Here is a 27,769-nt window from a genome sequence, read left to right on the forward strand (position 1 = left end):
TCTAAAGGCGGGACAATTAAGATAATTTGCTCAAAAAGCGGGATATTCTAGTCACAATTAAAAAAGCGAGACGGACGTCCAAAAAGCGGGACTGTCCCGCCTAAAAGTGGGACTCTGATCACCTTAGGTAAGGTAGTCCAGATGCAGAAAGAAATGCAGCAAAAATAGAGGAACAACTGAACAGCAGGACCAGGGAAATGGACCGATGAAAAACTGCTTATTAAAGTTCCATTAATACCAATACAGGTACAGTAGAACCTCTCTCATTCGGACTATATGGGGGGAAGGGTTGTCCGAATTAGCAGATTGTCCGGACCATCAGGGTAATCTCCAGTTCATACCATAAACTATCTACATACGGTATGTTTGTTAATTATTAACATATGTGGCATTTTTAGAGTTTTTCTTTTATTTTCACCACAGTCACTGTTTGTAACAGCAAATTTTTAAGCAAACTGTCTAATTTTATCTTTGTTTTTCTTGATGTCCGACACAGTTTGTTTGGCGACACCAAACTCGTTCACGAGTGTTCCTGGAGGAGCACCAGCCTCTAGTTTATCCAGAATTTTCACTGTATCTGCAATACTTAGTGGTACATGCTTCCTTTTAACACCTTTATTCATTGCAGAAGCTACACTTGCATTAAGGGGCATGGTAAGGAGGATCAACTTTTGAAATACAGCGTAAAAATATAAATGGTTGGTGAACTAGTTGATGGAACGAATACTAGCGTGCGTTTAAACAGGCGCCCATGTTGCGACCTAGGGTGATCTGAGACTAAATGAATGACGATCGCTTTCCGCACCGATACTGAAAATGATTTTAGAATTACGTTCAACATATTTTTGGAGCTTATTATTTTTAAATTTTGTCCGAATTAACAGAAATCCGGATTAAAGGGGTCCGGACCAAAGAGGTTCTACTGTACTGCACTTTTAGAGCTGATTTTTGCCAGTTACCCCCTACTCACTACTGAACTGTATGAAAAATTGGTAATATTTGGAACATCTGTAATTTGTAATGAAGACAACCAGTAGTCTTACCATAATTATAGTAGTCGCCATGACCATAATCCCGATCGTACTGCCATCCGTAACTTTGCTGCTCGTAACCTGCTCCACACCACATAAGAGAAACAGGATTAGAGTCAAGATATGTGCACGGTATTACAGAAACCTATAAAAACTTTCAGTGTATTAACTGACACAACAGCTACATATTTTAAATTCCCAGTGGTGTATTACATTCTTTCTTTGACGTTTTTATTCACAGTTTTGAAAAAATAGTTCTGTACAGTATTCTTAAAACTGACTGCAAGCTGGCTCCAGGGTTATACAGTACTCACGATATACCCGTTTAATAACCAAGATATAAGTCTACCAGTAATGTAAAATTTTATTATCAACCAATAACATACATGTCTTGGACAGCCTTATTGTACTAAGTCAGTTTATACCACATTAACATTGTATTTTAACAGTTGGTGGGGGCACTCACCATTCACTCACTTGATGTAATGCTGCTCTTGGGTGCTGGACAGCCTTATTGTGCTAAGTTAGTTTATACCATATTAACTGTATTTTAACAGTTGGTGGGGGTGGTCACCATCTACTCACTTAATGTAGTGCTGCTCTCGGTTGCCTGCCCTTTCCTCTCTTCCTCCTCCTTTCCATCCTTTCTTTGCTTCATTCTTTCCTCTTCCTTCTGTCTATGGGTGACTCTACACTAAGTGACAAGCCAAATGATTTCCTGTACACCAGGAAACCATTTACTATGCTGGGTGGTAACCATATAACCAAATTATGGCACCTGGTGGTACAGCAGACGATTAAGGCGCTCCCATCGGATGAGCTGGTGTGGGTTTATTTCCAAGGGGTGACTGGGATTTATTGCTCATGTAATGCCACTCAGGGATGAGTGAGGCTGGTCACTCCAATCTCAAATGTCAGGACCAACTTCCCTACCCCAGGCTCCTACACTCCTACTGGGGCAACACTGGATTAGATGATGAATGAATTAATGAATTTTAACATTTTGACGACAGAGAAGTGTTACATCACAATGCATTATTGTGATTCCAGAAAACACACAATCTCAGGCATACTGATACTTCAGATCCTTACTGTTTAATGCCTTTTTCTTTTTTTTTTTTCATCCATCCATCATCTAATCCTGTGTTGCCCTTTTTCCCCTATTAAATCCAGTTGCAGAAAAAATACCTAGTAAAGTTTCATTGCTACCCAAAAAAATGATCAACTAGGTTCCTTCAATTTACAGTACTGAACAAATTGTATGGAAGATGTGATATTCTGAAACACATCCTTGATATATAATGACTACTGCCTGTACATGGTAAGGAGGGATAACACTGACAATACATGCAGAGAAGTGTTAGTCACCTGATTATGCTGTGTATATCTAAGCTCCATATTTCCATCTACCTTTATATCTATCTATCTATTTACTGTATCTATCTATCACTGTGCATGAACTGACCTTCCCAGTGCTGAGGTCCAACTCTGCCATGTGCATAGGTGTAGGATGGCTGTGGTGGGATAAACAGTCCACAAATCGCATCAACAATGTGCCTCACGGGTCCATAAATATATGCAAGACCCACTAAAATGCCTGCAAGAAGGGATAGACATACACATTACTGTAATTCAGATGTGCTCACTTTCATTATGTCCAAAATATTAACATAACTCTGATGAAAAATAAAAAACTTTCTGTTGTGCTTTAAAAGTTTTACATACAGTAACTGTGAGTTATCTGACAGGAGCCTGTGGAGTCACATGGAGAGACAGACTGACAAATAAGGAAGTGAAAGAGCATTGTGGTGTGGATGTGGATGTGATAGGAAGCATTAGGAGAAACACACTGAGGTGGTTTGGCCATGTGGAGAGGATGAAGAGCGAGAGACTGACAAGGAGAGTGTCTGTGAGTGGGGTGGAGGGGGGGAGGGAAAGGGGGAGGCCAGGGATGAGATGGGGGGATGGAGTGGAGAGGTATCTGGGAAAGAGGGGTGTAAGCTGGAAGAAGGGCAGTGAAATGGCGGAGGACAGGGCGACATGGAGGCGATTTGTTCGTGGCCACCCCTTATGGGATTAAGGCGTCTGGTGATAGATAGAACGTCACAAGGTCATCTAGATATGAACCCTGAGGACAAAAGCATACAATACAGTGCACTGCACACTCATTTGCCACTGACCTGCCAAGTGTCCGACAAATGAAGCTCGAGGCACCAGGATATGAATGATGATCAGCTCAGCCCACACAGCGTACTTGGATGGCACCCTGACCCCCATTACATACTGAAAGGCGCTGTGCTCGTAGTGTGTCGTCAATACCTTCAAGGCAAACAACACACCTGCAATGTTAAGAAAATGTATAAGTTACTTTTTTAGGCACTTGAACCACCTGTCGAGTAAGTTGCTTGAATAAAGGTCATACATGGTTACAATAAAGTACTATAGTGTTCTATACTTAGCTACATACTGGAAATTCAGATAGCTACTGCATTTTTTTTTTTTCATCCAGTTTTATTTTTTTCATCATCTGATAGTCATTATAATCAGCTGGTAATGCAGAATCAACTTAATTCCTTCAGTACAATGACACTCTTAGATTTTGTGTTTTGTTACCACCCGATTATATTCTTCAGTCTAGAAGAGATTCCAAGTAGGGAAGAGGTTTACAACAATCTTCATTTTGGCATCTGGAATGTTAAGGTGTATTCGTATGATATTTTGTTCTGTTGGAGGGGCAATGATTGTGAATGAGTCCGTAGATTAAGGCAGTATTAATATGCAAGTGAAAATGACAGTACCGGGTAAATACTTACAAGTCTTCTTCATATATTAACCTACTGTATGCTTTACTAATGCAGGTTATTTTCACAGATATCTAGTGTCAGTTGCTTGTTACCTGAGAATCCAATTGCACACTCTCGCATGTAAGAATATGTTTCAAAATACTTCATTGCTCCAAACTCGAGGCCAACATATGTCAGACTTGTGGCCACAGTGAACACCAGCAGAAGAATCAGGAACCTTAGTGATCCAAATCTGAAACACAGAGAAAACATCATAAGGTTCAGCAAGATAACAAATTAGAAAGGTATGGTGATTTATCTTACAGTAATCTTTGAATATGAGAAAGAAAATTCAGTACAATAATTCACATGCCATGGAAAGATATCCATCCATCCATCATCTAATCCTATGCCACCCCATGAGGAGTGTAGGAGCCCGGGGCTAGACAAGTTGGTCCTGACATTTATGAAATGATTATTATTATTATTATTATTTTTTTTTTTATTACTGTATACTGCACTCACAAAGCTATTTAATATGTGACTAAGTTCTCTCCAATAAGCCCCCTCGAGGATAAAAAAACTAAATAAAGAGGATACCTCCTCTCCAAAGAGCGTCCCTTGAGGATGAACGAGGCCATGTTGTGATAGAGGTGGATGTCGTCAACGTGTTCAATGGCAGACAGAATGAGCCGGCGGTAGTCTTTGTAGCGGATGATGGACTCGCCACTGAGACACACCTCGTGCCGGTCCCATGGGGGGTCAATGTACCCCAAGTATAGCAGACTCTATAGAAATATGTAGAGAGGGGCAATCAACATCATCATGACCTCCCCTCCCCCCCAGTTTGGAGTGAAGTTGGGTCTAGGAAGGGGGGAGGGACACAAAAGAGGGAGAAATGTCAACAGCATGCCTAGTGAAATGGGTCAGACACTCATTCACTGACCAGTCAAGCCCTTGGAATCCTGGTTCTTAAAACAGAAGTTAAAAAATGTGAATATGCCAGTATACACATAACTAAATCCATATTTTTACCTTTAAGATTATAGACCTGAGGTTAGGCTATCCGAGTCCAGTGCATCTCAGGGTATATGACCAAAAGCAATGGCAAAGGTTACCTGCAGTACTTACAAAAGTTTTTGGCCAGTGTACTTTATACATTTACTATACCATACTGTATAACTCCTACTGTACTGGTACACTGGATTTAAAGAACCATTTTATCACTAACATCTTATTTCTTGCTAATAAATGGATTGGGCCAAATCATGAAATAGGAACCTGAAGGCGTAAAGGGAACCCATAAAGAGTGCCAAGTGAAAGGAGTCGCACATCCATTTACTTAATAGTCAAGCCTCAGCATTTCTTTCCTCTGATAACAAATACTACTCCTCTTTTGTAATATGGAAGTTCATGATAGGATTATTATTATTATTATTTTTTTTAGGCAAAAATGAAATAATCAAAGGCTAGGACTCTCAAAACTTTTTGCTTCCTAAGAGACTTTAAGAAACAGAAAGCCAAAGATTATATACAAGTTATATATAATTTCTATCCTGAAATCTGAATTCTTTACCTGGCCAATAACTGTTAATAATGTAACAGGTGGAAGTGTGTTGAGCCCCGCACTATAGAGTTTGTGTGCCAACAGCAGGATCCCCAACGAGGCAGCTGGTCTCCTCTGTCGCTGCATCTCTTTTGATGATGTGGGTGTAGTCAAATAGACAACTTCCTGTGATAATACAGGAAAATGTGCAAGGAACATTACAGGCTAGTAGTACTAAGTACTAACATTATGATGTTGATAAATGGCATCCATTGTATGCAAAGTAAGCAATTTAACTGCACATCACGGACCTCTGTAGCTCTGTGGCTAGGGCAAGGAGTGGCTGGAAGAAGTTCAGGGAGCTGTTGCTTCTCCTGACACTGAGCAGGCTCTCCCTACATGCTAAGAGATCTTTGTATGCAGACTGTGTTAGGAGTTTAATGGTGTACGGTAGAGAGAGACCTGGGCAGTAAAGGAAGAGGATATTCGCAGGCTCAAACGTACAGAAATGACAATAATTAGGCGGATGTGCAGTGTGTCGCTGAGTGCAAAGCCTGGGGGGTGCTAGGTTTACAATGGAAGAGTTGAAATGTTGGATGGGACTGCAATGTATTGGTGTTGTGATAAGAAGAGGTAGACTGAGGTGGTTTGGGCATGTGGAGAGGATGGGGGATGATTACTGGGTGAGAAAGTTAGAAGTATTAATATCAAGGGTAGGGTTGCGAAGGGTAAACTAAAAAAGACCTGAGACGAGGTCATTAAGTGTGACCTCAGAGTTAAGGGACTGAACAGGGAGGCTGCCAGAGATCGAACAGCATGGAGGGCAACCATTTGGTGACCAAGCCCGACGCATGCAAGCATGCTGGAGCCTTCAAAAACGAAACGAAACAATAACATTCTAATGACAACTGTTATGACAGTGGTAACTATCATTTTTTTTTTTTTTTTTGGGGGGGGGGACAAATGGTCATGTGAAAACCATAAAACTATCATCTGACAGTAAAATCAGTTCTGTATCACAAACAAATGCACACTTCACATGCATTTTTCCCTACCTTATTGCACAGCGAAAGGCAAGGGGCCACAATGGGTCCTGACTACCTGTATCGGTGTGTGCAGTGACGTGCGTGACTGTTACCTGACACCAGACTATCTCTTCAGCGTGAAAGTTTGCATCATCCTCCACAAGACTGACGTGGGACAATTGTTTGTTTACTTTTTCATCAACCCCAAAGTTTAGGTAATTCGGAACAAACCCCTTCGTTTTCGTGATGTGTTTTAAGCTGATCCAGATAATAAGTCGTTGTCCTCTTAAACGATTATAACGGAGTAAAATGTAGCGTATCTCAGACCAACTTAAATAACGCAAATGTTAGAGTTAAAGGCTAGAAAGCGATTTATTCATTGCCGAAAGTTCCAGTTCCTATGCCTGGTCTCTCCCTATCTACGGGTCTACAAAACCGTTAAATAATCAATAATTATGACTATATAGAGCTCTAACATATCAAAGTGCACATTTACCTAATTAATATATTTAGTAAAACGTTCATTCACTCTCTTAAGGGTGCTCAATAGCACAGAATAAACAAGTGTTAAACGACACCAGATGGCTCTGGGTGGTCATGTGATGGGTCGAAGTGGATTCAGCTGTCAAGAGTGAGGGCTTCTGCATTTAATAGCTTTACCTTTGTCCCTGGTCATCGCAGGTAAATATAATAGTCACTTTGAGTTTTCACTGATGTTTATGAAGTATTGTCACTGCGTATTGTGTATGATTATGGTCTGTGAGCTTTGTGTGAGAAAGGGAAATCAATGGTTGTCTGTACTGGTTAATGAAAATCAGAATTTATTTACTATTGTAGTGCTGAGTGTCTAAATAGTGTTATATCAGGTCCAGACAATGTAGTAGTGCAAAATGGATACAATTTCATAACAGGAGCAGTCAGAAGAAAACAGTTTCATAACCAGAAGTACATAAGCCTAGGCTACCAGTCATAGTCTTTTAGGAAATCACTTTTTATATTTAACGATTTAAAGATTGCTTATACCTTGGTGAATCTCTAGGAGAGCTTTCATTTATATAATACAGTAATTTATATCGTCATCTACAAAATATAACCTGAGTATCGAAGGTGTAAAGTTGAAGAATGTATGATTTTAAGATTATTCATAGAACATTATTAGTCCTACGCACAGACCAAGCCTAATGGGATCTAACCTGACCTTGAAAGCAACCATATTTGGTCCTAACCCTGGTACCGTATAAGTAACTACTCTCAGTGTTTGGATGTCAGGTGAATAATTCTAGTATGTAATGAAAATTACTCCATGTTGTAAGCTTTTCAACATTGATGAATGAGAGGTCCCCTAGGTTATCCATTACCATCATTAATGGGATGATTGTGCACTGTTTAACCTTTATAGGAATTGAAATTAGGACCAAAATTAGTCATGCAGTAAGAGTATTTATTTATTAGTTATTTTTCTCAGATTTAAAGCATATTTTACTTAGGAAAATTATCGTGTTATATTGAATGGTGATTGAGACTTGAATAATGAATCCTTCTTGATGCAGCTAATATCATTGGTGAGCCATGGCATCGACAGAGTATTGGTTAATCTCGGCCCCAGGGGACAAGACTTGCCAGCAGACATGGGAGAAGATGAACAACCTGACGGCAGTGCAGAACCAGCTGTCTGTCAATCACAAGTTCCATCTCCCGGATCTTAAGGTGCAGTTATTGTCATTTGAGGTTTTGACTACAGCAAGAGTGAACTTACAAAATCAGAGTTCAGTAAAAAATGCTTTTGAAGTACTGTATATTTTTCCAGTGATGTACTACTCCACTGTGTATTAGCCATCTGTCAAGTTTTTTCTTGCTCTCTGGGTCCTGCCACACCCATCCATAGGTAAGAAGAGAAGTCTGGATGATGATGATGATGATGAGTACCGGTACTGTGGCTCTGTGCTTCAGTCCCTAAGAGATGATTTTTGTTGTGTTACAGGTTGGCACATTGGATCAGCTGGTTGGGCTTAGTGATGACCTGGCCAAGTTGGACACATACGTGGAGGGTGTCACTCGCAAGATGGCTGCCTACCTGGGAGAGGTGCTTGAGGAGCAGCGTGACAAACTGCCGGAGAACCTTCTTGCCAACCAGAGTATGCGCAGCTGTAGTTTTGCACACTGCTGCCTTATGTAATACACTTCCTCAAGTGCAGTATAGTTTCTAGATGCTAAAATGAGCAGGAGACTAAAGTCTTTACCTATTTCTACATAAGAATAAATCAGTAAAACAGTATCAGTGGATTGAAGGGGTTAAACCATATACAGTATTTTGTGTCTGCAGTGGACCTGGCAACATATCTGACTCGGTTCCAGTGGGAGATGGCCAAGTTCCCCATCAAGCAATCCCTACGCGGCATTGTTGACGCCATCAACAACCAGGTTACGCAAATTGAAAATGACCTCAAGAGTAAATCCAGCAACTACAATAACCTCAAGTCAAACCTGGCCAATATGGAGAGGAAACAGACGTGAGTTTTGTCATTGTCTATGATTTTTTTTTTTTTTTTTAAATTCTTAAATACTATTAACTTTACAGGTATGATGGATGTGCCTTGCATTTCACAGGGTAGTCTGCTCATAGTTCTCCTACTTTTATGTCATCATTGTATTTTTCAGATTCTGTCCATCTAGGCTATTTTGTTAGTGATTAAGCTGTTTTGATGATATTTTAAATCAGTTAATTTGATTATACAAGATAAGAAGATGGGACAACACAAGCCTAGCTTAAATCCTGTATACTACAACTACAGTAGGTATATACAGTACAGAATACATATATAATGGTATGTTATATACACATGCATATTTATGTGGGAATTAGGATTGGGATGACAATGATGTTTATAAATTTATGAGTACAGTGTATATAGCTTAGGAAGTGCTGTCTGCTTTTTAGTGAATTCAGATGAATGATGATGTGAACCATGCATAAGACTGACCCAAGATACAGCAACAGTATAAGAGAATAGATATATTGCAATAAACTTTGTACCATGTCATTTATATGAGTGGAGATGCTGACTGATGTAGTGTGTATTGGCTGATGTGCTTCCGTCCCCACAGCGGCAGCCTCCTGACACGGAACCTGGGGGACCTGGTGAAAAAGGATGACTTTGTGCAGAATAGTGAATACCTGGTCACACTCCTGGTTGTTGTGCCCAAGTGAGTTTAGTTACAGTTACACAACCTAAGTCCTTTGGTCTTTATTGTAAGTTGGAGATATTTTTCAAAATATCACAGCTTTTTTCCATATTGCTGGAACTCTAAATTGGGGGAACTGGCAGTATCAGTATAAAGATAGTGGTGATGGAACTTTAATAGATAATTTTTTTGTAAGTTACTGTGGGCTTAATACGGTATCATTTTTAAAAATTTTAAAACGTAGTTAAATGAGGGCATTCTGTATTATTTTTATTGACCAGCATCCTGCTCCCGTTATTGTTAGTTGCTATTTCTTTCTTGTATCTTGCATTCTTGTTTAATTGTGGTAGGCACTTCTTCCCTTCAGAATTAATCGATTCCAATCAAACCTGGACACAATGACCAGCCTTTGACCTAGTTGTGTCCACAAGGTTTTGGTTGCTAGGCAACTACTCTGTACAAAGGAAAAGGGGAAAAAGAAATGTGTGGTAATCATAGGGGCATTTGTCTTAGTGTAATAGGAAAAGTGTATGGTAGGATACTTTGTGACAGAGTTAGGGAAATTACAGAGGAATTAGTTGGAGAAGAACAGGGAAGCTGTAGGAAAGGACGAGGTTGTGTAGATCAGATATTCATTCTTAAATCTTTAGTGGAAAAGTTTCTAGAGAAGGGAAAGAAGTTGTATGTGGCCTTCATGGATTTGGAGAAAGCATACGACAGGGTGGACAGACAAGGATTGTGGAAAGTATTAAGAATATATGGAGTACCGGTAGATGGGAAGGTGTTGAATGCTGTGAAGAGTATGTATGATGGTGCTAAGGCTGCAGTGCTTGTGGATGGTGAACTGAGTGAATTTTTCCCTTTGAAGGTTGGGTTTAATCAGGGATGTGTCATGTCTCCATGGTTGTTCAATCTGTACATGGATGGGGTAATAAAAAAGATACAAGGCAGGGCAGTGGATGTTGGCGTGGCCCTAGTGAGAGAGGGTAGTGTTTGGAAACTCCCTGTACTATTGTTTGCAGATGATACTGTGTTGTTGAGTGAAGATGAAGGGGAGCTGCAAGGCTTGGTGGATGAGTTTGGGAGAGTGTGTAAGAAACAGAATCTAAAGGTGAGTGTAGGGAAGAGTAAAGTGATGGTCTTTGAGAGAGGTGAAGTCAGTGAATGTACAGCGAGGCTGGATGGTGAGAAAATGCAAGATGTGAGTGTGTTTAAGTACCGGTACTTGGGTAGTGTGATGAGTAAGGATGGAAGTTTGGAGTTTGAAGTGCTTGAAAGGATGCAACAAGGAAGAAAGGTTGCTGGTTCCTTGAAAGCAGTGATAAGAAACAGGGAAGTGAGCATGGAATTGAAAAAGTTACTACATGACACTATTGTGATACCAACTTTAACGTATGGAAGTGAAGCTTGGACGTTGTTGGAGGGACACAAGTCGAGAGTGAGAGCATTGGAAATGAGTTATTTAAGAGGAGCCTGTGGAGTCACATGGAGAGACAGGCTGACAAATGTGGATATAAAGGAGCATTTTGGTGTGGATGTGGATGTGAGAGGAAGCGTTAGGATGAACACACTGAGGTGGTTTGGCCATGTGGAGAGGATGGAGGGTGAGAGACTGATGAGGAGAGTGTATGTGAGTGAGTTGGAGAGGGAGAGGGAGGCCGAGGATGAGATGGAGGGGTGGAGTGGAGAGGTATATGAGAGAGGGGTGTGTGAGCTGGGAGGAGGGCAGTGAAATAACGGAGGACAGGGCGATGTGGAGGAGATTTGTTTGTGGCCACCCCCTGCAGGATTGAGGTGTCTGGCAATAGATAGATAGATAGATAGATTTTTATTATGTAGTCTTCCTGCATGTCAGATGTGTCAGGTGGTTAAAACGCCTCAGTTGTGGTGACGGCCTACCATATGCTGTATCCCCAAGACATCAGGGGAGAATTTTTTATCCTGATCAAGACAAATACCATCAGTTGCGCTGGACTGCACAAGATTAACCTTGGACCCTTATACCTCAGAGGGCATGGCTTACCTCTTTATTTGGCTTATCTCCTCAGTCCTTCTCATAATCTCATCCATCCATCCAGCCATCTTCAAATCCTATGGTGCCCCATGAGGAGCGTAGGAACCCGGGGGTAGGCAAGTTGGTCTTGACATTTAAGATGATAATCTCATCTTTAATATTAAAATAAAATTTCTGATCTTCTTTCCCCATATGGGAGCATTTCTCATTTTGTTTTTGTCATCACCTGATGATTTTTTAAAGTTTTGGGAGAGTCATCGTGCAGGAGACATGAGATACCATGTACTGTTGCCCTCATCAACACATTCACTACCAGTACTCTGTCCTAAGTTGAATAAAAATTGTCTGGCACCCGTGAGAATAAAATAAAAAAGGAGTCTCCTATATTCAAGGGATCAAACTCAGGCCACAGAACAGATTACCCGGTACTTTTTAGGTGTGAATGCTTATGCCTATGAGGTGGAGTCACAGTTCTAGAGGCTTGAATGGTGAGTGAAGGAGGGTGTCACTCATTTCATTGGGCATGATGCTGTTTAGTTATCCTTCTGTCATATTTTTCTTCTTCATTTCCTCCTGGATCCTACCTGACCCCACCCATTAGGGGGAATAAGTGGGATGACTGAGTTATTTTATTTTTTATTTTATTTATTTTTTATTCTTGCTTTGTCCACCATCAGGGCCTTCTACCACGACTGGCAGGCCAAGTACGAACACCTGTCGGATATGGTAGTCCCCCGGTCATCTCGGCTCATCTTCGAGGATGCTGACCATGGGTTATTTACTGTCACCCTCTTCTCCAAGGTGGTTGACGAGTACAAACTCCATGCCCGAGAGAACAAGTGAGTTACCCATCCATGTCTCCCTTATTTGTGTTGCTGATTGACTTGAGTTCTTTTCCATTTTTGTGTTAGGCATCTCACTTGTAAATACAGAAAGTTAAGTACCATGTAAGTGAGTTTTTGCAGATTATTACAACCTTTTTTTCATACAAACAGTACTGGAAGCAGAGGGTAATCTTTAAAGTCAGTTGTATGGGAGTAAATTGTGCATATCCAGTAGAACCAGGATTCTGGGACTTGAATGGTGAGTGAATGTGAGTGTGGCCCATTTAGTTGGGCAAACTTTGGTTAGTATCTCATTCAGTCAGTTTCTGTGGGGCTCTAGACCCTACCTAAAGCCATTAGATTAATCAGTAATCCTGCCATTATGCAGGACCTTCCTCCTTTATCAGTACGTTGCTTCTTTAGCATTATTTTATCGATATTTTTACCGTAAGTGCTCTGACGAACTGGCTTCAATTGTGCCTTCCCTTCACATTTTCTCCCGAAATACTCAGGCAGCTGGGAGCACCCATGAACTCACACTCTCTCCCCCGCAATGCAGAACCTCTGCTTATCAAAATTCATTTATCCCCAGAACTACTACTCTCTGGAATTCACTTCCTGGGAGTTGTTTCCCACAATCATTTAATCCACTTCAATTCAAATCCAGTTGTTATAAATATTTTATGAATGGAGGATGCCTTTAGGCACATGGACTTATTTCTTTTTCCTTTGTTTTTCCTTTCTCCATTCATTATAAAAAAATAAAAAAAAATCTCTCTCCACCATTTTCATATGAGCCAGGGGAAACAACAACAACAACAACAACCGAGTTAGAATGATGATGACGATGATGATGTCACTTTCAGATTTGTTGTGAGGGAGTTTACATACAATGAGGAGGAGTTGACGGCAGGGAAGAATGAGCTGTCCAAGTTGATCAGTGATAAGAAGAAGCATTTTGTAAGTTAAACACAGTTCAGTATTGTGTTTTAACCATTTTGCTCTGAGGACATCTTGCTACATCCTGGCAGTTAACTCAAGCACAGGAGAGAATTTTCAAACTGGAGGGGTTTAGGTATAGCCCTCTTTATTCCCTTCACTGTTAGGATGCTTTCCTGTACTGAATAAAATAATCAGAAAACAGCAAGAATAAAATAAAATAAATACAATACATCATCATCCACTTCAGTGGGTATATAAATTATTTCACTACCATAGTTAGCAAATAAAAGAGTGCTATATTTGCAGATATAACAGTGCCTGATTCAGCGATATGTCATTGTTATTTCTTTCAGACGAAAGTCATCCATGTTTATTTACTGTAGAGTAGGTTTTTTATTGTGGCATTTGGTATTACTGCATTTTTGGTTGGATGAGAAAGCTGCTTTATATTATCAAGAAATATGGTCTATTCTTTTTCAGTAAATATCATGTTCATTTGTAGGGTCCACTGGTACGGTGGCTCAAAGTGAACTTCAGCGAGTGCTTCATCTGCTGGATACACGTCAAAGCCATTAGGGTGTTTGTGGAGTCAGTGCTTAGGTGGGTGTACCGTTTTATCATATTGTGTGCTCTTGGATATATGGCATTGCTAATTGACGTGGGATCTTAAGTGAGCATACTTATTAACATAATTGTTTGCATAGACATTCTACACAGCATTTAACTGCATCATCATATGGCATCAGGGAATAGAAAACCTATATGAGGTTATGTCAGGATTCCAAAAGTTTGACTGGCAAGTGGATGAGTCTCTGTCCCATTGCACCAAGCATGCAGTTGATTAGTTCTCCCTCTGTCATGCTTTATCTTCCCCTGTGTTCTGTCATCTGCCTCACCCTATCCTTAGGTGAGATGAAAAGGTTGGAATAATGATGGTGATGATTATGAATGATATGAAAATAGAGGTTGTATAATATTTTTCTGGGTCACCAAATATCATGCTTTGCAGGTATGGTCTCCCAGTGAACTTCCAAGCCATCCTGGTGCACCCCAACAAAAAGAGCATCAAGCGCCTCCGAGACTGCCTTAACCAGCTGTACACACACCTTGATTCGTCTGCCACGGGAGGTGCCGGCGACGTGAGTAGCTTGTTGTTCCCATCATATATAGTTGAAGTTGAGGAAGTAACTTGTTTCTACCATCACATTTTGCTGAAATTTAGGAAGTAACTGATCTTTCTTGTTGTCACATGTAGTCAGAGTTGAAGAAATTGTGTATCTTTAATCACTTGCACCAGTAGGTGATTTGTAGTTAAATAAATGCATAGATACATTAGCCTCCTTCAGCTCTGGACATATTTTTCATTTTATTCTTGATCTTTCCAGATGATTGAATTAGATTTAAGAGAGGCACTTTGAACTGGAGGGGTCGTATATACTGTAGTACTGTATGTAGATGTTAACCACCATTAACCCCTTCAGTGTCAGATCTCCTCCATAGCTTGAATAAAATCATCTGATGGTTCTCGGAGTAAGATAAAAAAATATGTTGGTATACAGTACAGTATTGAAAGGATTTAGGTCTTGAATTTAGTTTAACAAATTTATTAGTATAGTACCGTAAGTCCTTACCATATGTTGCCAATTTTATGTCCTTGTTGTCAGCCTAGTCCACAGTAATGCAAAAAGATCACCAGTTAAAGTTCCTTAGTTACCCATAAAGCTTATTTACCAGCTTTCCCCAATTTACTTTGCTGGCTGCATGAATAAAGTCATGATATATTGTTTAGTACATGTTCCTGACGTTTGCTGAGAACTTACTGTACGGTACAAAATGTAACCTAACCTTAGTCTTACCTAACCTAATTTAGAGTAATCTGACCAAACCCAACCTAACGTAACATAACCAATAACTGTACTCACTCATCTCTCATTCATCCAGCAGACAGTTGATATTCCTGGCTTGGGTTTCAACACGAGTGAATATTACCCATACGTCTACTTCAAGATCAACACCGACATGATTGGCGACCACAGGCCTTGAGTATTCATTTGTGCCATCATTGTGTTGTGGGCTAGGTTCAAACATTAGTCAGTCTTTTATAGAGTAAATGTTAGAGTTTTTGTTCAAATTTAGGGTATTTGTCTTTCCCAGGAGTATATATGGACATAAAACAATAAGAATGTCTACCCCACAACTCATAAATGTTTACAGTAATATGAAGCATATTGAACAAGGTGGGTATTGCCTAATGCCATCAGGGGACCTTAGAGCATTGTACTTATCAATTCTGGTGTTTGGATAATGTTGCATTTTGAGGCTAGACTGAGCAGGCTCAAAAGTGCATTTACTTTGAAAATATGTTGGTTGCTAATGTTATCAGCACAATCTGACTTAGCATTGTAGTTTAGCTTCAGTGTGGTGATGACTCTGTGTAATTTTCATTATTGTCACATTGCTAAAATCACCAAAGGGAAACCTCTAGCAAACTACCGTTTTAAACTATATGAAATTGCCTGGTGCATGCTAAAACAAGAGAAAGGCATAATTTTGATGAAGAGGTTAATAATGTCAAATCACCAATTATAATTTAACACAGTAGCTTCAGCAATATCCAGATGGTAGAGTTGACTTGGATAAGTTTTTGAGGTCTGTGGTGGCTGACGTGAACCTGTGGACCATTGCACAAACCTAATTGAGTTTATGTCACATGCCTGTGTATGCTGAAGATATTTTGGGTCTTAAATTATTGATAACCCTGTGAGATTATGATGATACATGAATTGTGTGTACTGTGGTCAGCGTTGATGTACTTTAAGTTATATGTATATCTGGGGTGTAAAATAATGGAGTGGAAACTGAGCTATAGTTATTTTCTATTGGATTTGAGGAGACAAAATATATTGTGGTCATAAGCCTTTACTTACCACAATTTATTGTCTTAGAGTAGCATAATAATGAGACATGGTTACTGCAATTTGATTTTTGAAATTCAGGGAACCTTCTTTTACCATTACTGTCATCAGAAAACATTCCAGTAATTGTCGATCATTCCTAAACCTGGCAAGATGAAGAACAGTCATTGTGTATAAATGTTGTTGTCCATTATACAGAGATATATATATGATCACTTATTTGTAAAGTATATTATAAGACTGTAGCTTATCTTGCTGAGTTATCCTCTTGTCAGGTGTCTCTTCATCACATCCTTGTATGACTTGAAGCTCCAGTTTCCCATTTCTTTGTAAATATTTCAGCTCATTGCAATTGTGTACAGTTCCACTATGAATTGTAAAGAAACCGTTAGCGATGACCTTTAAATGTTCCAGCATAAATTGAGGAAACCAGCTCTCAAATGTTGAGTTCAGTTGTTACAAAGTGTCTGGTTGTTTAGTGTATTATATTTCCTTTGGTGGATATACCGTACTTATGAGTGTCACTCTTTGTGGACTGTCATCTGTACAGATTGGTATCTATAATGTAAGTGTTAATAAATGGTGACCTATGTTTTGGTTTTGTGTTGCGTTTGTGTTGTAATGGTTATAAGAATGTATTTTACAGGTCAGTTTAGTGGAAAAATAAACTGAACTACCTTTAGGCCATATGGAAGGAGTAGACATTGTGCCTGAGATTGGAGAGCATAGTGAAGTGGAGGAGGGGGGAGAGGGAGGGGGAGGCCAAGGATGAGATGCAGGAATGGAATGGAGAAGTAGGCTTATATGAGAGAGGGGGGTAGGGGTGAGCTGGGAACAAGGCATTGGAGTGGCATTGGACAGGGTGACATGGACGTGATTTGTTTGTGACCACCCCATATGGGATTGAGGCGTCTGGCAGTAGATAGAGAGACATATCCAAGTTGACCCATCATGTATCCAGTACAATGAACTGAGAATACTGGTTGTGTAGGTAGATGGATGCTGTGTATCTTCCATAACAGTGGAGTGATACAGAGATAAAAAGTCTTGAAATGGTGGCAGAAGGGAAAGAAAGATGCACCATTATGGTATATAGAGAGGTAGAAAGGGGCCATGAGAGGAGGGCAGCTGATAAAAATCTTTGACTCCACCATGTTTTGAATTATATGTGGTAAGACCCTGTATGCAAAGGCAAATAACCACCCCAGTACAGAGTGAACTACTGAATAGGGTTAAAGAAAATACAAACTCATTTGAATACACCGAACCTCTGTGTGGTTGACTTTTCAAGAGAAAGAAGAGATAAAGTAATGAAAAATTGAGTTGTGTGTTACTGAATGTACGGAGATAGATGTGTCGAAGGTTGTGAAGAAGTGAAAGATGAAGGTATTGTGTTTCCATTCGAGATTTTTTTTTTTTTTTCTGTAAACAAATTTTGGTTGTAAGTTATATGTGCCATAGCCTCATCCCATGATTGTTGTAATGACTTATAAATTTAAGTGGGAATAGGAAGAAGATAGTTGGTGAAAGGACAAAACCCTGAAGAACACCACTGGTGGTGGATGTAGAACAACACTGGCCATCTGCAAAACACAGTATGGATGAGGGTGATGTGTTACAAGAGGGCTCCTTCATAAACTACTAGTACCAGGATAGCAGCATAGTATTGTATCTGGTGAAACTGACCACACATGCAGTCATTCTCCAGCCAAGCCCTCAAAATTCATGGCTTCAACTCACTGGATAATCATTCACAACAAAAGGTCCCTTCATAACCACCTGCATAGAAGAACCTTTCCACTGACTTGACAGAGGTGAAGCAATTGACAGTAAGCATATTTACCGAGAACTCTGGCAACCATCACGGCATGCGAATCATGAGGATGCAAACTGATTACCGAGAACTCTGGCAACCATCACAGCATGCGAATCATGAGGATGCAGACTGACATCATATGGGCTGCTTCTCAAGGTAAGTAGGAGAGATTCAGGTGTAAGAGAGGGAGATGGAGGCAGTGAGATAGGGAGCTATTGAAACAGTAGGAGCAGAGGCAGCAGGCGAAAGGAAAATAAAGGAGATTTAGTACTAGTACTGGAGAGAGAAGTTTGGAAGCAGGAGAAAAAAGGGAATAGGAAATGCGATGAAGGGTGAGATACTTAGAGGAGAAAAAAGGTGGGAGGGAAGAGGCATGAGAGGATGGGATAATTGAGGGAATGGGAAGAAAGGGAGAGGAGGAAGGAGGGAATTAATAAGAGGTGGAAGAGTGGATTGATTAATGGTAGGAAAAAGGGCAAAATGGGAGAAGAGGAAGATCTAGTGGAGTAGAGGAGAGAGGAAGGAGGGGGATAAGATAGAGATAAAGGGGGAGAAGAGGAAGTAGTTGAGAGGGGAAAAGAGGAAAGGCAGAGGGGTAATGGGGAGGGATTAAAGAATCGTGAAGGAGCAAGGGAAAGGAGGGAGATTTGGGTGAGGGAATGTGAGAAAGGGGACAGCAGGGTGCAGAGAAGGGAGAGTGAGGAATAGAAAAGGAAGAAGGAAAAGAGTTCAGGAGATTGGAGGAAAGATGAGTTTGTTACTAATTATTTCCAGCATGTAAAGGGCAGCTTTTTAATATCATTTCATCTGGTTCCAGTCATGAAATGTCCGACGTAAAATTTGTGAAAAAGAAAAAAAGGATCTTTTTCTCTTGGCTATTGCAGGGGAAACTTACTGAATTATTCAGGAGTTCTTTGTATGGTAAATGTCAGTTAAGGGGTCACTGTGGTAGCTCTTCTGATCTCTTTTGTATTCTTCATCTTCAACCCTTTTGTTACACTGCGGTTTTCATTTTATTGCTTCTGCCTTGAAATTTGTGTCACCTAGGGAAATGAGGGTTTATTGGAAATCGTGACTAACCCTAACGCTATGAACTGTCTCTCCAAAGCTTAATAAATCTCTCTGACGGTAGCAAGAATAAAATACAGAAGACTTCATCAAAGCTGGAGTTAAGGATCGAGGTCCATTACTGAACACAAAATCCTACAGCAGATGCGGCCTAACCTGTGATAAATGAGGTTTGGAAATTATAAAAGGTGTGTTGTGATTGAAGTTAATTACCTGTACAGTGCTTACCAAAGCATCCCGTGTGAAATGTTCATCCCCCTCCCCGACTGCTGTGAATCCCCGTCCTCCTTCCTACTGTGTTCACCCCACTGTTGACCTTTTCGGTACAAGTATATGAACTTGTCACCCAACCTCATCCTTCAGCCCACCGGGTTCACGTTCACTTGAGCCTGGGGTGGCAAATACTGTATTCTTGCCACCACCAGATGATTTCCTTCAGCCCTGGAGATATTTGATTTTGAAAAGATTCAAAAGCCCTCAATAATATCTTCCCTACAAGAGTTCGATCACTCCCAAGTCGTATAGCCTATAAACTCATACGGTGGTTGGAAGAATATTGTGGAAATGGCATCGTCGGTTTGAGGGGGTTAACTATATATGTCTCGGGTATGATGCTGTATATTGTGACTTGCTCACCCCGTTTTCCTGGCTAGTTGAAGAGAGAGAGGGGGGGATTGAAAGATGAATGGAAAACGGAAAATGGGGAATAAGAAGGAGGGAAAGAAGAGAGGAGGAGGAGAGAAAATGGGGAAAGGGGTAGATGAGTAAGAAAAGAAGGAATAGGGAAGAAACAGGAAGTATACAGTAGCACTAGTAGATGGTAGAGGAAGAATACAAGGTAGAGGATGAAAGAAAGAAGAGGGCTTGAGAGTAAATGGTGACAGGGGGAGAAGAGGGCACTGGGGAGAAGAAAGGAGTGTAGTGGTAGAGGGTAAGAGAAAGGTAGAGAAGAGGGGCCGGAGGGAGAGTAAGAAGTACAGCAGGTGAGAGGGGGGATAGGAGAGGAAGAAGAGAAGGAAGAGGGGAGGGGGATTGAGGAGGAAAACGGGAGAACGAAAGAAAAAAAAAAAGGAGATGGACGGAGAGGAGGGAGGGAAAAGGAGGATAGGGAGGGGGAAGGAAAGGAAGGCAGGGTTGGAAAGATAGGAAGGTGGAAAAATAAAGGGGAGGGGAAAGTAAAAAGAAAGAAGAAAGGAGGGGGGGCAAAAAGATAATAGAGAAAACGGAAAAGAAAAAGGTAAAAGCGGCAAAAAAGGGGGAGGAAACAAAAAAAAGGGACGAGGGTGGGTGAAAAGAAAGGAATGAGATGAGGGAGGGGAAGAGGAAAGAGAGAGGGAGGGGAGGGGAGCATTGTAGTGGTGTACAGAGAGGGGAGACACTTGAATGAATCACCCCCGAGGCTGACCATGTGCAACCTCGTTACCAAAACCTCAACATTTCATCCCCTTCAATAGTTCTCCTGTTAAAAGTCACTAAAGCATGATATTAAATATTATTAAATATATTTTTAAATTATACACCGATGTTCGCTAGGAAAATAGTTTGTAAATATTAAAATCTAGACAAAGGGGAGGGTTTGTTGTGATGACTGGGGTGGGGCAGAGAAGAACCAGCCGGGACAAACTTCCTTTATTATGTATATTCCCATTTTTGTAGCTCTTTTACCTATTTTGAGTTGGTATTCTATAATTATATACTTCAACTGGTGCTGGAAAATGCATATGTGCGACTCAAAGGTGATATATAAGAAAAATACGGACGTTTATATAGGGTTTAGAGGTTTCGTCCCCGGGCGGAGTTGGGCCGTTTTGTGCCGCCATGGTCGATATTTCGGCGTGGGTCGGCGAGGTGTGCATTACGCTTAGTTGTGCCTGTGGCTTCGTGTTGTGGGGTTGCGTATGGCCGGCCTCGCGTGACGGCCTGCAAGTTCCTTCACTGAAAACATAATTCGCTACCATCACCCCCAATAACAGCCACCTCATACGAACAGCTCGAGCATTTGTACGCAGATCTGGAGTGTTTGGAAAAGTTTGTGCACACTTTAGAATATATTTTCATTGATTTATTTGTTGCGGAACTTAGGGCAATTTAGTTTGATGGAGTTGTAACCCGTCCGGCGGCTCTAGCATGGAAATACACCAAGCAGTGGCTGACTTCTCGCATGACCTAGTGTTGGCCTATCTCAAGGAGCGTTCTGAAGCTGTCGGCATCCCCAGCAACTTCTCTGTCAGCGAGGATGGAGAGTATGACGGCAGAGACACTTGTAGTAGTGATGACGATAGACTTGAAGCTAGAGAGGACGAAAGCGAGCGAAAAGTTGGTGAAAAACAAGCGGCCAAGGAGGAGGACGGAAAGTTTGCCAGTGTGAAAAGTAAACACCGCGCCATGTCTGTGGATAGCGGAGTATGTGTTGAGACAAAGAAAGAAAACCCTCATAAACAGCCGACAGAAAATGAGGAGTGGGAAAGACGGCAAGGGGGCTCTGAGACAATGACGGGCGATAAGGGTAAATTTCGGAGCTGCAGTGATGAGAGGGAGGATGCTTCTTGCTCCGACGTCAGACATTCCTCAGCCTTGGATTTTAAGAAGGGAGACATATTTGCCGTGAGTTCAGCTTTAATTTTGGTACTATTAGAAGTAATTTAGTGTCACCAGTTTAACCCCGTAAGAGGGATGGTGGACTGCAGGAGTAAGGAAGCTTCAGCCTGCAACCCACTGCGATCACGTGGAGGTAGCGAGAGTGAATTACATATGTCGTCGTAGTGAATGACTGAAGCTGTATTATTATTATTATTAGTATTAGTATTAGTATTACTGTTATTATTATTATTACTTGGCAGCGAGTAGCTGTATTCCCAGCATGTAGTAAAACGCGACTTGAAGGGGTAGGAGTGATGGGTCTGGAATCCTCCCTTGCTAGTATTGACCGTAGGGGGTTGTGACCGCGTTATTTGGTACCGGTATGTGGGTTGCAAGCACGCCTGTAGCTTATACGACAAGAAGGGCGGGGCTGGTAATGTGCTGTAGGTCTCCGCTTCAAGTAGTAAGGAAAATACGAGCATTTTTTATGATCTCCCTTTACCATGTGATGATGATGATGATGATGATGATAGTTGTAGTCTAGTAATTTCTTTTGGTCTTTTTCGTGTTGGAGATCTTTTGAGTCGTAACGCCTCTTCCTTATTGATTTATTCTGCTCTTTACACCCAGTATGTTGTAGTTAACGCAAACAGTATCGGTATTAAAATGATATATAACATAGAAGAAAGTTATAATGTAAAATGCTAATTATATCGGTAAGGAAGTGTTGCTATGAAGTGTGTGTGTGTGTGTGTGTGTGTGTGTAGGGGAGGTAACAACAGTATATTAGATTGAAGCCTTGTAGAGGGGAGGTGAATACAGGGCAGCCGGTCTGTAAGGCAGGGGGACACTGGTTTGTGAAGGGGAAGCGATATAGTGGTAGTAGTGGTGGTGATGGTGGTGGTAGTAGTAGTGGTGGTGGTGGTGGTGTTGATAGTAGTAATAGTAGTGGTGATGGTGGTGGTGGTAGTAGTGGTTCTGTTGTGTCTGTTGTAGGTTCATCTGAAACGTGATCCCGGCGGACGGCAGGCTGTGTTTCCCCACATTCTGCAGTCCACCATCCTCTCTGGGGGGATAGGCAAGGAGTTGAGGGACGTTTGTACAACCGGGCAGCTCCACCGCAAAGTTGTATCAGTGCCACCACATGAAGGCGTTCCTCTCCATCACGTATAAATAAAATAACGTGTCCTGTAGGTGGATGAAAGGCAGCAGAAAGGTATTGATGACTGCACTTGAAATTCTCTTGCATGTGTGTGTGTGTGTGTGTGTGTGTTGGGGTAAGTTTGTTTGCGTGTGTGCATGTGTGTGGCTGTGTGATTGATGTGGATATGTCATGTCATAACCTCTCCACCCCTTACTATAGCGACTCGCTACCTGTAAGTCTGCATGTACTCGTCTAGCCTATACGTTTATCCGAAATCTATATAGATTTGTTTATCTATCCCTGGCCTGTCTGTCCGTCTTCCTGACTGTCAGTATCTGTCTATTTACCTATCTATATCTATCAATCGGTCTGTCTGTCTGTCAATATCTTACGTGTCTACCATTTGTCTGTCTGTCTTTAGGCTATCTGCCCTATATGTCTGACATCATATTGAAGGAGTTGACGAAATACTGAGAATGTTTGCAGTATTTACGACCATATTTTGAGCGGTATGGGGGATTCCGTATACGGTAACACCTTCCAAAGCGATTTATTCTGTATATTACTGAATGGGTTTGCGACATGCTGAGAATACGTGGGTACGGTAGGATAATTTCTCCCACGTCCCCACGAATAAATATTTTCAAAGGTATATCTTCAAAAAAATGTGAGCATGCATTGCGTGGCTTGGGTGCGGCAGCGGGAGTAGGGAATGAGTTGATGATGCAGGGTAGACATTGCTAACGCTGAGCCGTCCCGCAAGACACAAGAAATCAGCCGGCGGAGTGGCCAGGGAGCGTTATATATGGACCACCCTGTATTTTTAAGTTGTGTGCCGGGTGTCAACGGAAGGATGTGTGGCCTGGTGAGTTTGAAGGCATTACGTGAGCCAAGAATTTTGACACACGCTGCCCTACTGCCTGGCTTAATGGTGCGGGCTGGCGGCAGAGATGATTAAAATTGTTGCATTGCAGGGGTTGATCAGCTTACTTTATGCTGCTTAAGAATGGCCAGCTGACTCACTGATTAGGTTGTTTGTAAGGTTGATCAGCTTATTGACTGATTTTGTGGTGCAGATCAGCTTACTTCATAATAATACATCGAATGATTAAGTTAACCCCTTCGGCCTAAGAGCCTCATAGTTATTTGGTGTTATTATTATTAGTATTTATTATTGTTGTAGTTGTTCTTTTTATTATGGTATCATTAACATTTTGAATTTATTGTGTGTCCATTTATGTAATTTGGTAATTGTAAGATCTACCAGTAATTATCTCCAAATTACTCTAATAGTCTATAATTAGTAGTTCACTCTCGTCTCCACTACATGCCATAATTACCACTGACGAGTTCGGCCACTAGGTAACTCCAACAGATTTTAATCGAGTTTAACCAAACGTGGTGGGATGGTTGAGGGTCATCTAGAGTGGAAATTATCTTTTTTATAATAGAAGTCAGAGTTCAAGGTTACGAAGATTGACCTTGACCATTAACCTGTTGATCGAAAAACAGTGGGTTTCGTCCTGGGCTGACCCTCAACCCTTCCCCCAATTCTGGTTAAAATAAGAAAAACTTTTTATTTTCGAAACGATTCTTATTATTTTTTTTCGTTTTCTTCCACTTTTTCCACTTTTCTCCTCCTCCTCCTTCGTCTTCGTCTTCTTCTTCGTCTTCGTCATTTACCACTACTACTTCTACCACGACCACCACCACCACCACTACTACTACTACTACTACTACTACTACTACTACTAATACACTGCTACTACTCCGACAACTACTAACTGTAATTATATTTTCCTTCTAGGTGTTGGAGCAAGGTCATGCCCTTTGGTGGGGGGTCCTGGCACTGCGCTCGGCCAGGGTAGGATACGTGCCTTCAAATTATCTCAAGGTGTGTATTATAATGATGATGATGATGATGATGATGATTATAATTGTTGTTGTTGTTATTATTATTATTATTATTATTATTATTATTATTATTATTACTGAACTGTAGGGTCAAAAGTTTTCCTAGAAAAACAGTTCGCCTAGAAATATAGAATGTGAGAAACTTTACCTACTATTTCCATTGCATCTACCTCACACGTAGGGTAGCTATGTCTCACTTTCCTCCCTGTCTACCCAACCATACTAATTCCACTACCACACACATACCACCGCAAACATACCCTATCTTACCATAATCATATTCCTACAACCAGCACAACCTTACTCACCTACCATACACCACAGCCATACCCTACCATACATCACAACCATACCCAACCATACATCACAATCATACCCTACCGTACACCACAACCATGCCCTACCATACACCATAACCATACCCTACAGTACCCAACCGTACACCACAACCATACCCAACCATACATCACAATCATACCTTACCGTACACCACAACCATACCCTACCATACACCATAACCTTACCCTACAATACCCTACCATACACCACAACCATACCCTATAACCATATCCTACCATACATCGCAACCATACCCTACCATACCCGACCATACACCACAACCATACCCCACCATACATCGCAACCATACCCTACCATACACCACAACCATACTCTTCCTATCATACACCTCAACCATACGATCTCTACCATTGCCCCAACCCCACACCCACACACCACCACAACCATACTCTACCATACACCACCACAACCATACTCTACCATACACCACCACCATACCTACCATACACCTATCATACTAATCGTTCTACCATTGTCCCGCAGTACCTTGAGGAGCGGCATCTGTGGCTGACAACAACGGGGCAGCTGGTGAGTACCCCTAGTGGTTAGCATTTGCCTGGCCTGAGTGGGAGGACCCGGGATCAACTTCTTTTTTTTATGACTTTCGTAATGACGCTTTGTGTATTTTATGTTGCTGACTGGTGATGAAAATGATGTTGAAGGTAATGATGATGATGGTGGTGGTGGTGGCGATGATGGTGGTGGTATGATAGTGGCTGTGTGGTGGTCAAGATGGTGAAGGCTGTGGTGGTGGTGACTAATGTTGATGTTAAAGATGATAATGGTATTGATGATGAACAGAATGAGGATGATGGTTACTATTTTCCTTGTCACTTTTCTCTGTTGCCTGCCTTGTGTGTGTGTGTGTGTGTGTGTGTGTGTGTGTGTGTGTGTGTGTGTGTGTGTGTGTGTGTGTATGTGTGTGTGTGTGTGTGTAGTGTAAGCATTTTTGAATACTGTAAATGTCAACGAAGCACAGATAATAAAATGGCGACCCGAAACAAGCACACACAAAAAAAAGCCGAATCGACCTTTGTGTGGCGAATGTGTCGAAGGTCAGCTGTTTTTTGTTTACGTTTGAATGCGCGTCACTGGCCACCGCTGACGCCATCTTGGATCCGGGTGTGGGCAGGGGAGCTGAGGAGTTTGGCCGATATTACGTGAAGGAGTAGGAGGAAGAGGGATTGTGCGTAGTGGAAGAAGAAGAGGAAGGAAGAGGAGGAGGAGAAGGAAAAGAAGGGAGCATACGTGAAGGAGGAGGAGGGATTGTGCGTAGTGGAAGAAAGAGAAGAAAAGAGAAGGAGGAAAAGGAAGGAGCGTGTGTAAGTGGAAGAAGAAAATTAGAACACGAAGAAGGAAGAGGAGAGATTTTAAGTAGTGGAAGGAGAAGACTAAGAACAAGGAGAAGAGGAAGAAAAAGGGGAAGGAGGAGGAGGAGGAATTGTGTTTAGTGATGGTTAGATTAAAGTTAGGAAAAATTAAAGAGGGTAGGATTAAGATTAGTATTGGTTAGGTTAGGTTAGATATTTGGTGTGTTACTGTTTGATTGAGGTAGGAAGGGTTAGATTAGGGTAGGTTAGGCTTGGTTTAATTTGATGTGCTGAAGTTAGATTGAGTTAGGATGAGTTAGATTAGGGTAGATTAGGCTAGGTTTAATTTGATGTATTGAAGCTAGATTGAGTTAGGATGGGTTAGATTAAGGTGAGATGAGTAGGACTGGCGAGATTAGGGTTGAGAGGGGTTGCTTTGGCTTTGTATTTTTTTAGATTACTTTAACTGTCTTAACCCCGTCAGTACAGCGATTTATTTTATTTTTGCTCCCTCTTCTGCTTTTTTTTTTTTTTTTTTTTAGCTTAGGAGAGGCCTCGTCGTGAAAAGGTTAAACAGGACATTTAAATTCTTGGCGGGAAAAGAAAAATTGACCACCAAAGAGAGAAGGAAAGAAGCACACATTTTGGTTACTCTCTCTCTCTCTCTCTCTCTCTCTCTGTATGTGTGTGTGTGTGTGAGAGAGAGACATTATACCTGCCACTTAAACACTTCCTCAATTCTCTGACACCGAAACTGGTATTACACATGTTTCCTTTCACTGCCATTTTTAACTGTGTGTGTGTGTGTGTGTGTGTGTGTGTGTGTGTGTGTGTGTGTGTGTGTGTGTGTGTGTGTGTGTGTGTGTGTGTGTGTGTTGGGAGGTGTAAAGTGTATTAGGTGTAGGAAAAGGGATGCAAGAGACAGAGAGAGAGATGAAGTGTATGTGGTATGGGAGAGTGAAGTGCAGCATATTACAAGAAGTGATGTTAAAAAATATACAATCACTCTCTCTCTCTCTCTCTCTCTCTCTCTCTCTCTCTCTCTCTCTCTCTCTCTCTCTCTCTCTCTCAACAATGGGTAGTCCTCCTTTAATATATGGGAGAATAACAGATCGGCTTTATAGGTGGAAATAGAACTAGTAGATAATTTGTTTTCACTATGGACCTTATAGCAAAAAATAATAGATAGATAGATAGACAGATAGATAGGTAGATAGAATGTTGGAAAGAAAGTTAGATACATTAATTGATAGCTAGATAAAGAAATAAAAATAGATAGATAGATAGATAAATAGATAGGCTACCTGTATGACG

The 27,769-nt window shown here is 41.1% G+C and overlaps 3 protein-coding genes across 5 annotated transcripts in view; 2 read left to right on the forward strand and 1 right to left on the reverse strand.

Moving 5' to 3' along the window:
- Positions 1-446: 446 nt before the first annotated feature.
- On the reverse strand, positions 447-6,532 carry LOC145414156 (rhomboid-related protein 4-like). Its single transcript, XM_080283722.1, has 8 exons — positions 6,416-6,532; positions 5,391-5,546; positions 4,415-4,602; positions 3,928-4,067; positions 3,212-3,370; positions 2,497-2,628; positions 1,044-1,112; positions 447-577 (listed from the first exon to the last, which is right to left on the reverse strand). Exons 2-8 carry the CDS (start codon positions 5,505-5,507, stop codon positions 447-449), a joined length of 936 nt encoding a protein of 311 aa, XP_080139848.1. The 5' UTR covers positions 5,508-5,546; positions 6,416-6,532.
- Positions 6,533-6,984: 452 nt separating this feature from the next.
- Positions 6,985-16,855, forward strand: Vha44 (V-type proton ATPase subunit Vha44). 3 transcript variants are annotated; one of them, XM_080283698.1, is made up of 10 exons: positions 6,985-7,066; positions 7,936-8,092; positions 8,367-8,520; positions 8,709-8,895; positions 9,491-9,589; positions 12,260-12,421; positions 13,273-13,366; positions 13,851-13,948; positions 14,358-14,487; positions 15,290-16,855. In XM_080283698.1, the coding sequence occupies exons 2-10, from the start codon at positions 7,955-7,957 to the stop codon at positions 15,389-15,391; spliced, it is 1,164 nt and encodes a 387-aa protein (XP_080139824.1). In that variant the 5' UTR covers positions 6,985-7,066; positions 7,936-7,954; the 3' UTR covers positions 15,392-16,855. The 3 variants fall into 3 exon arrangements, with proteins under 3 accessions (XP_080139824.1, XP_080139825.1, XP_080139826.1); XM_080283699.1 differs by having other exon boundaries at positions 15,293-16,855; XM_080283700.1 differs by lacking the exon at positions 6,985-7,066 and having other exon boundaries at positions 7,956-8,092; positions 8,741-8,895.
- A 4,419-nt stretch (positions 16,856-21,274) lies between these two features.
- Positions 21,275-27,769, forward strand: part of LOC145414157 (uncharacterized) — a 139,178-nt gene continuing 132,683 nt past the window's right edge. The window contains exons 1-3 of the mRNA XM_080283723.1: positions 21,275-21,751; positions 24,679-24,765; positions 25,629-25,673. Of these exons, the coding sequence (XP_080139849.1) occupies positions 21,275-21,751; positions 24,679-24,765; positions 25,629-25,673 (609 nt within the window). The remainder of the gene's footprint in view (positions 21,752-24,678; positions 24,766-25,628; positions 25,674-27,769) is intronic.

This window comes from Coenobita brevimanus, chromosome 98 (assembly GCF_032717465.1).
Source record: "Coenobita brevimanus isolate Jiangsu-jjx chromosome 98, ASM3271746v2, whole genome shotgun sequence".
Classification (NCBI taxonomy): Eukaryota; Metazoa; Arthropoda; class Malacostraca; order Decapoda; family Coenobitidae; genus Coenobita; species Coenobita brevimanus.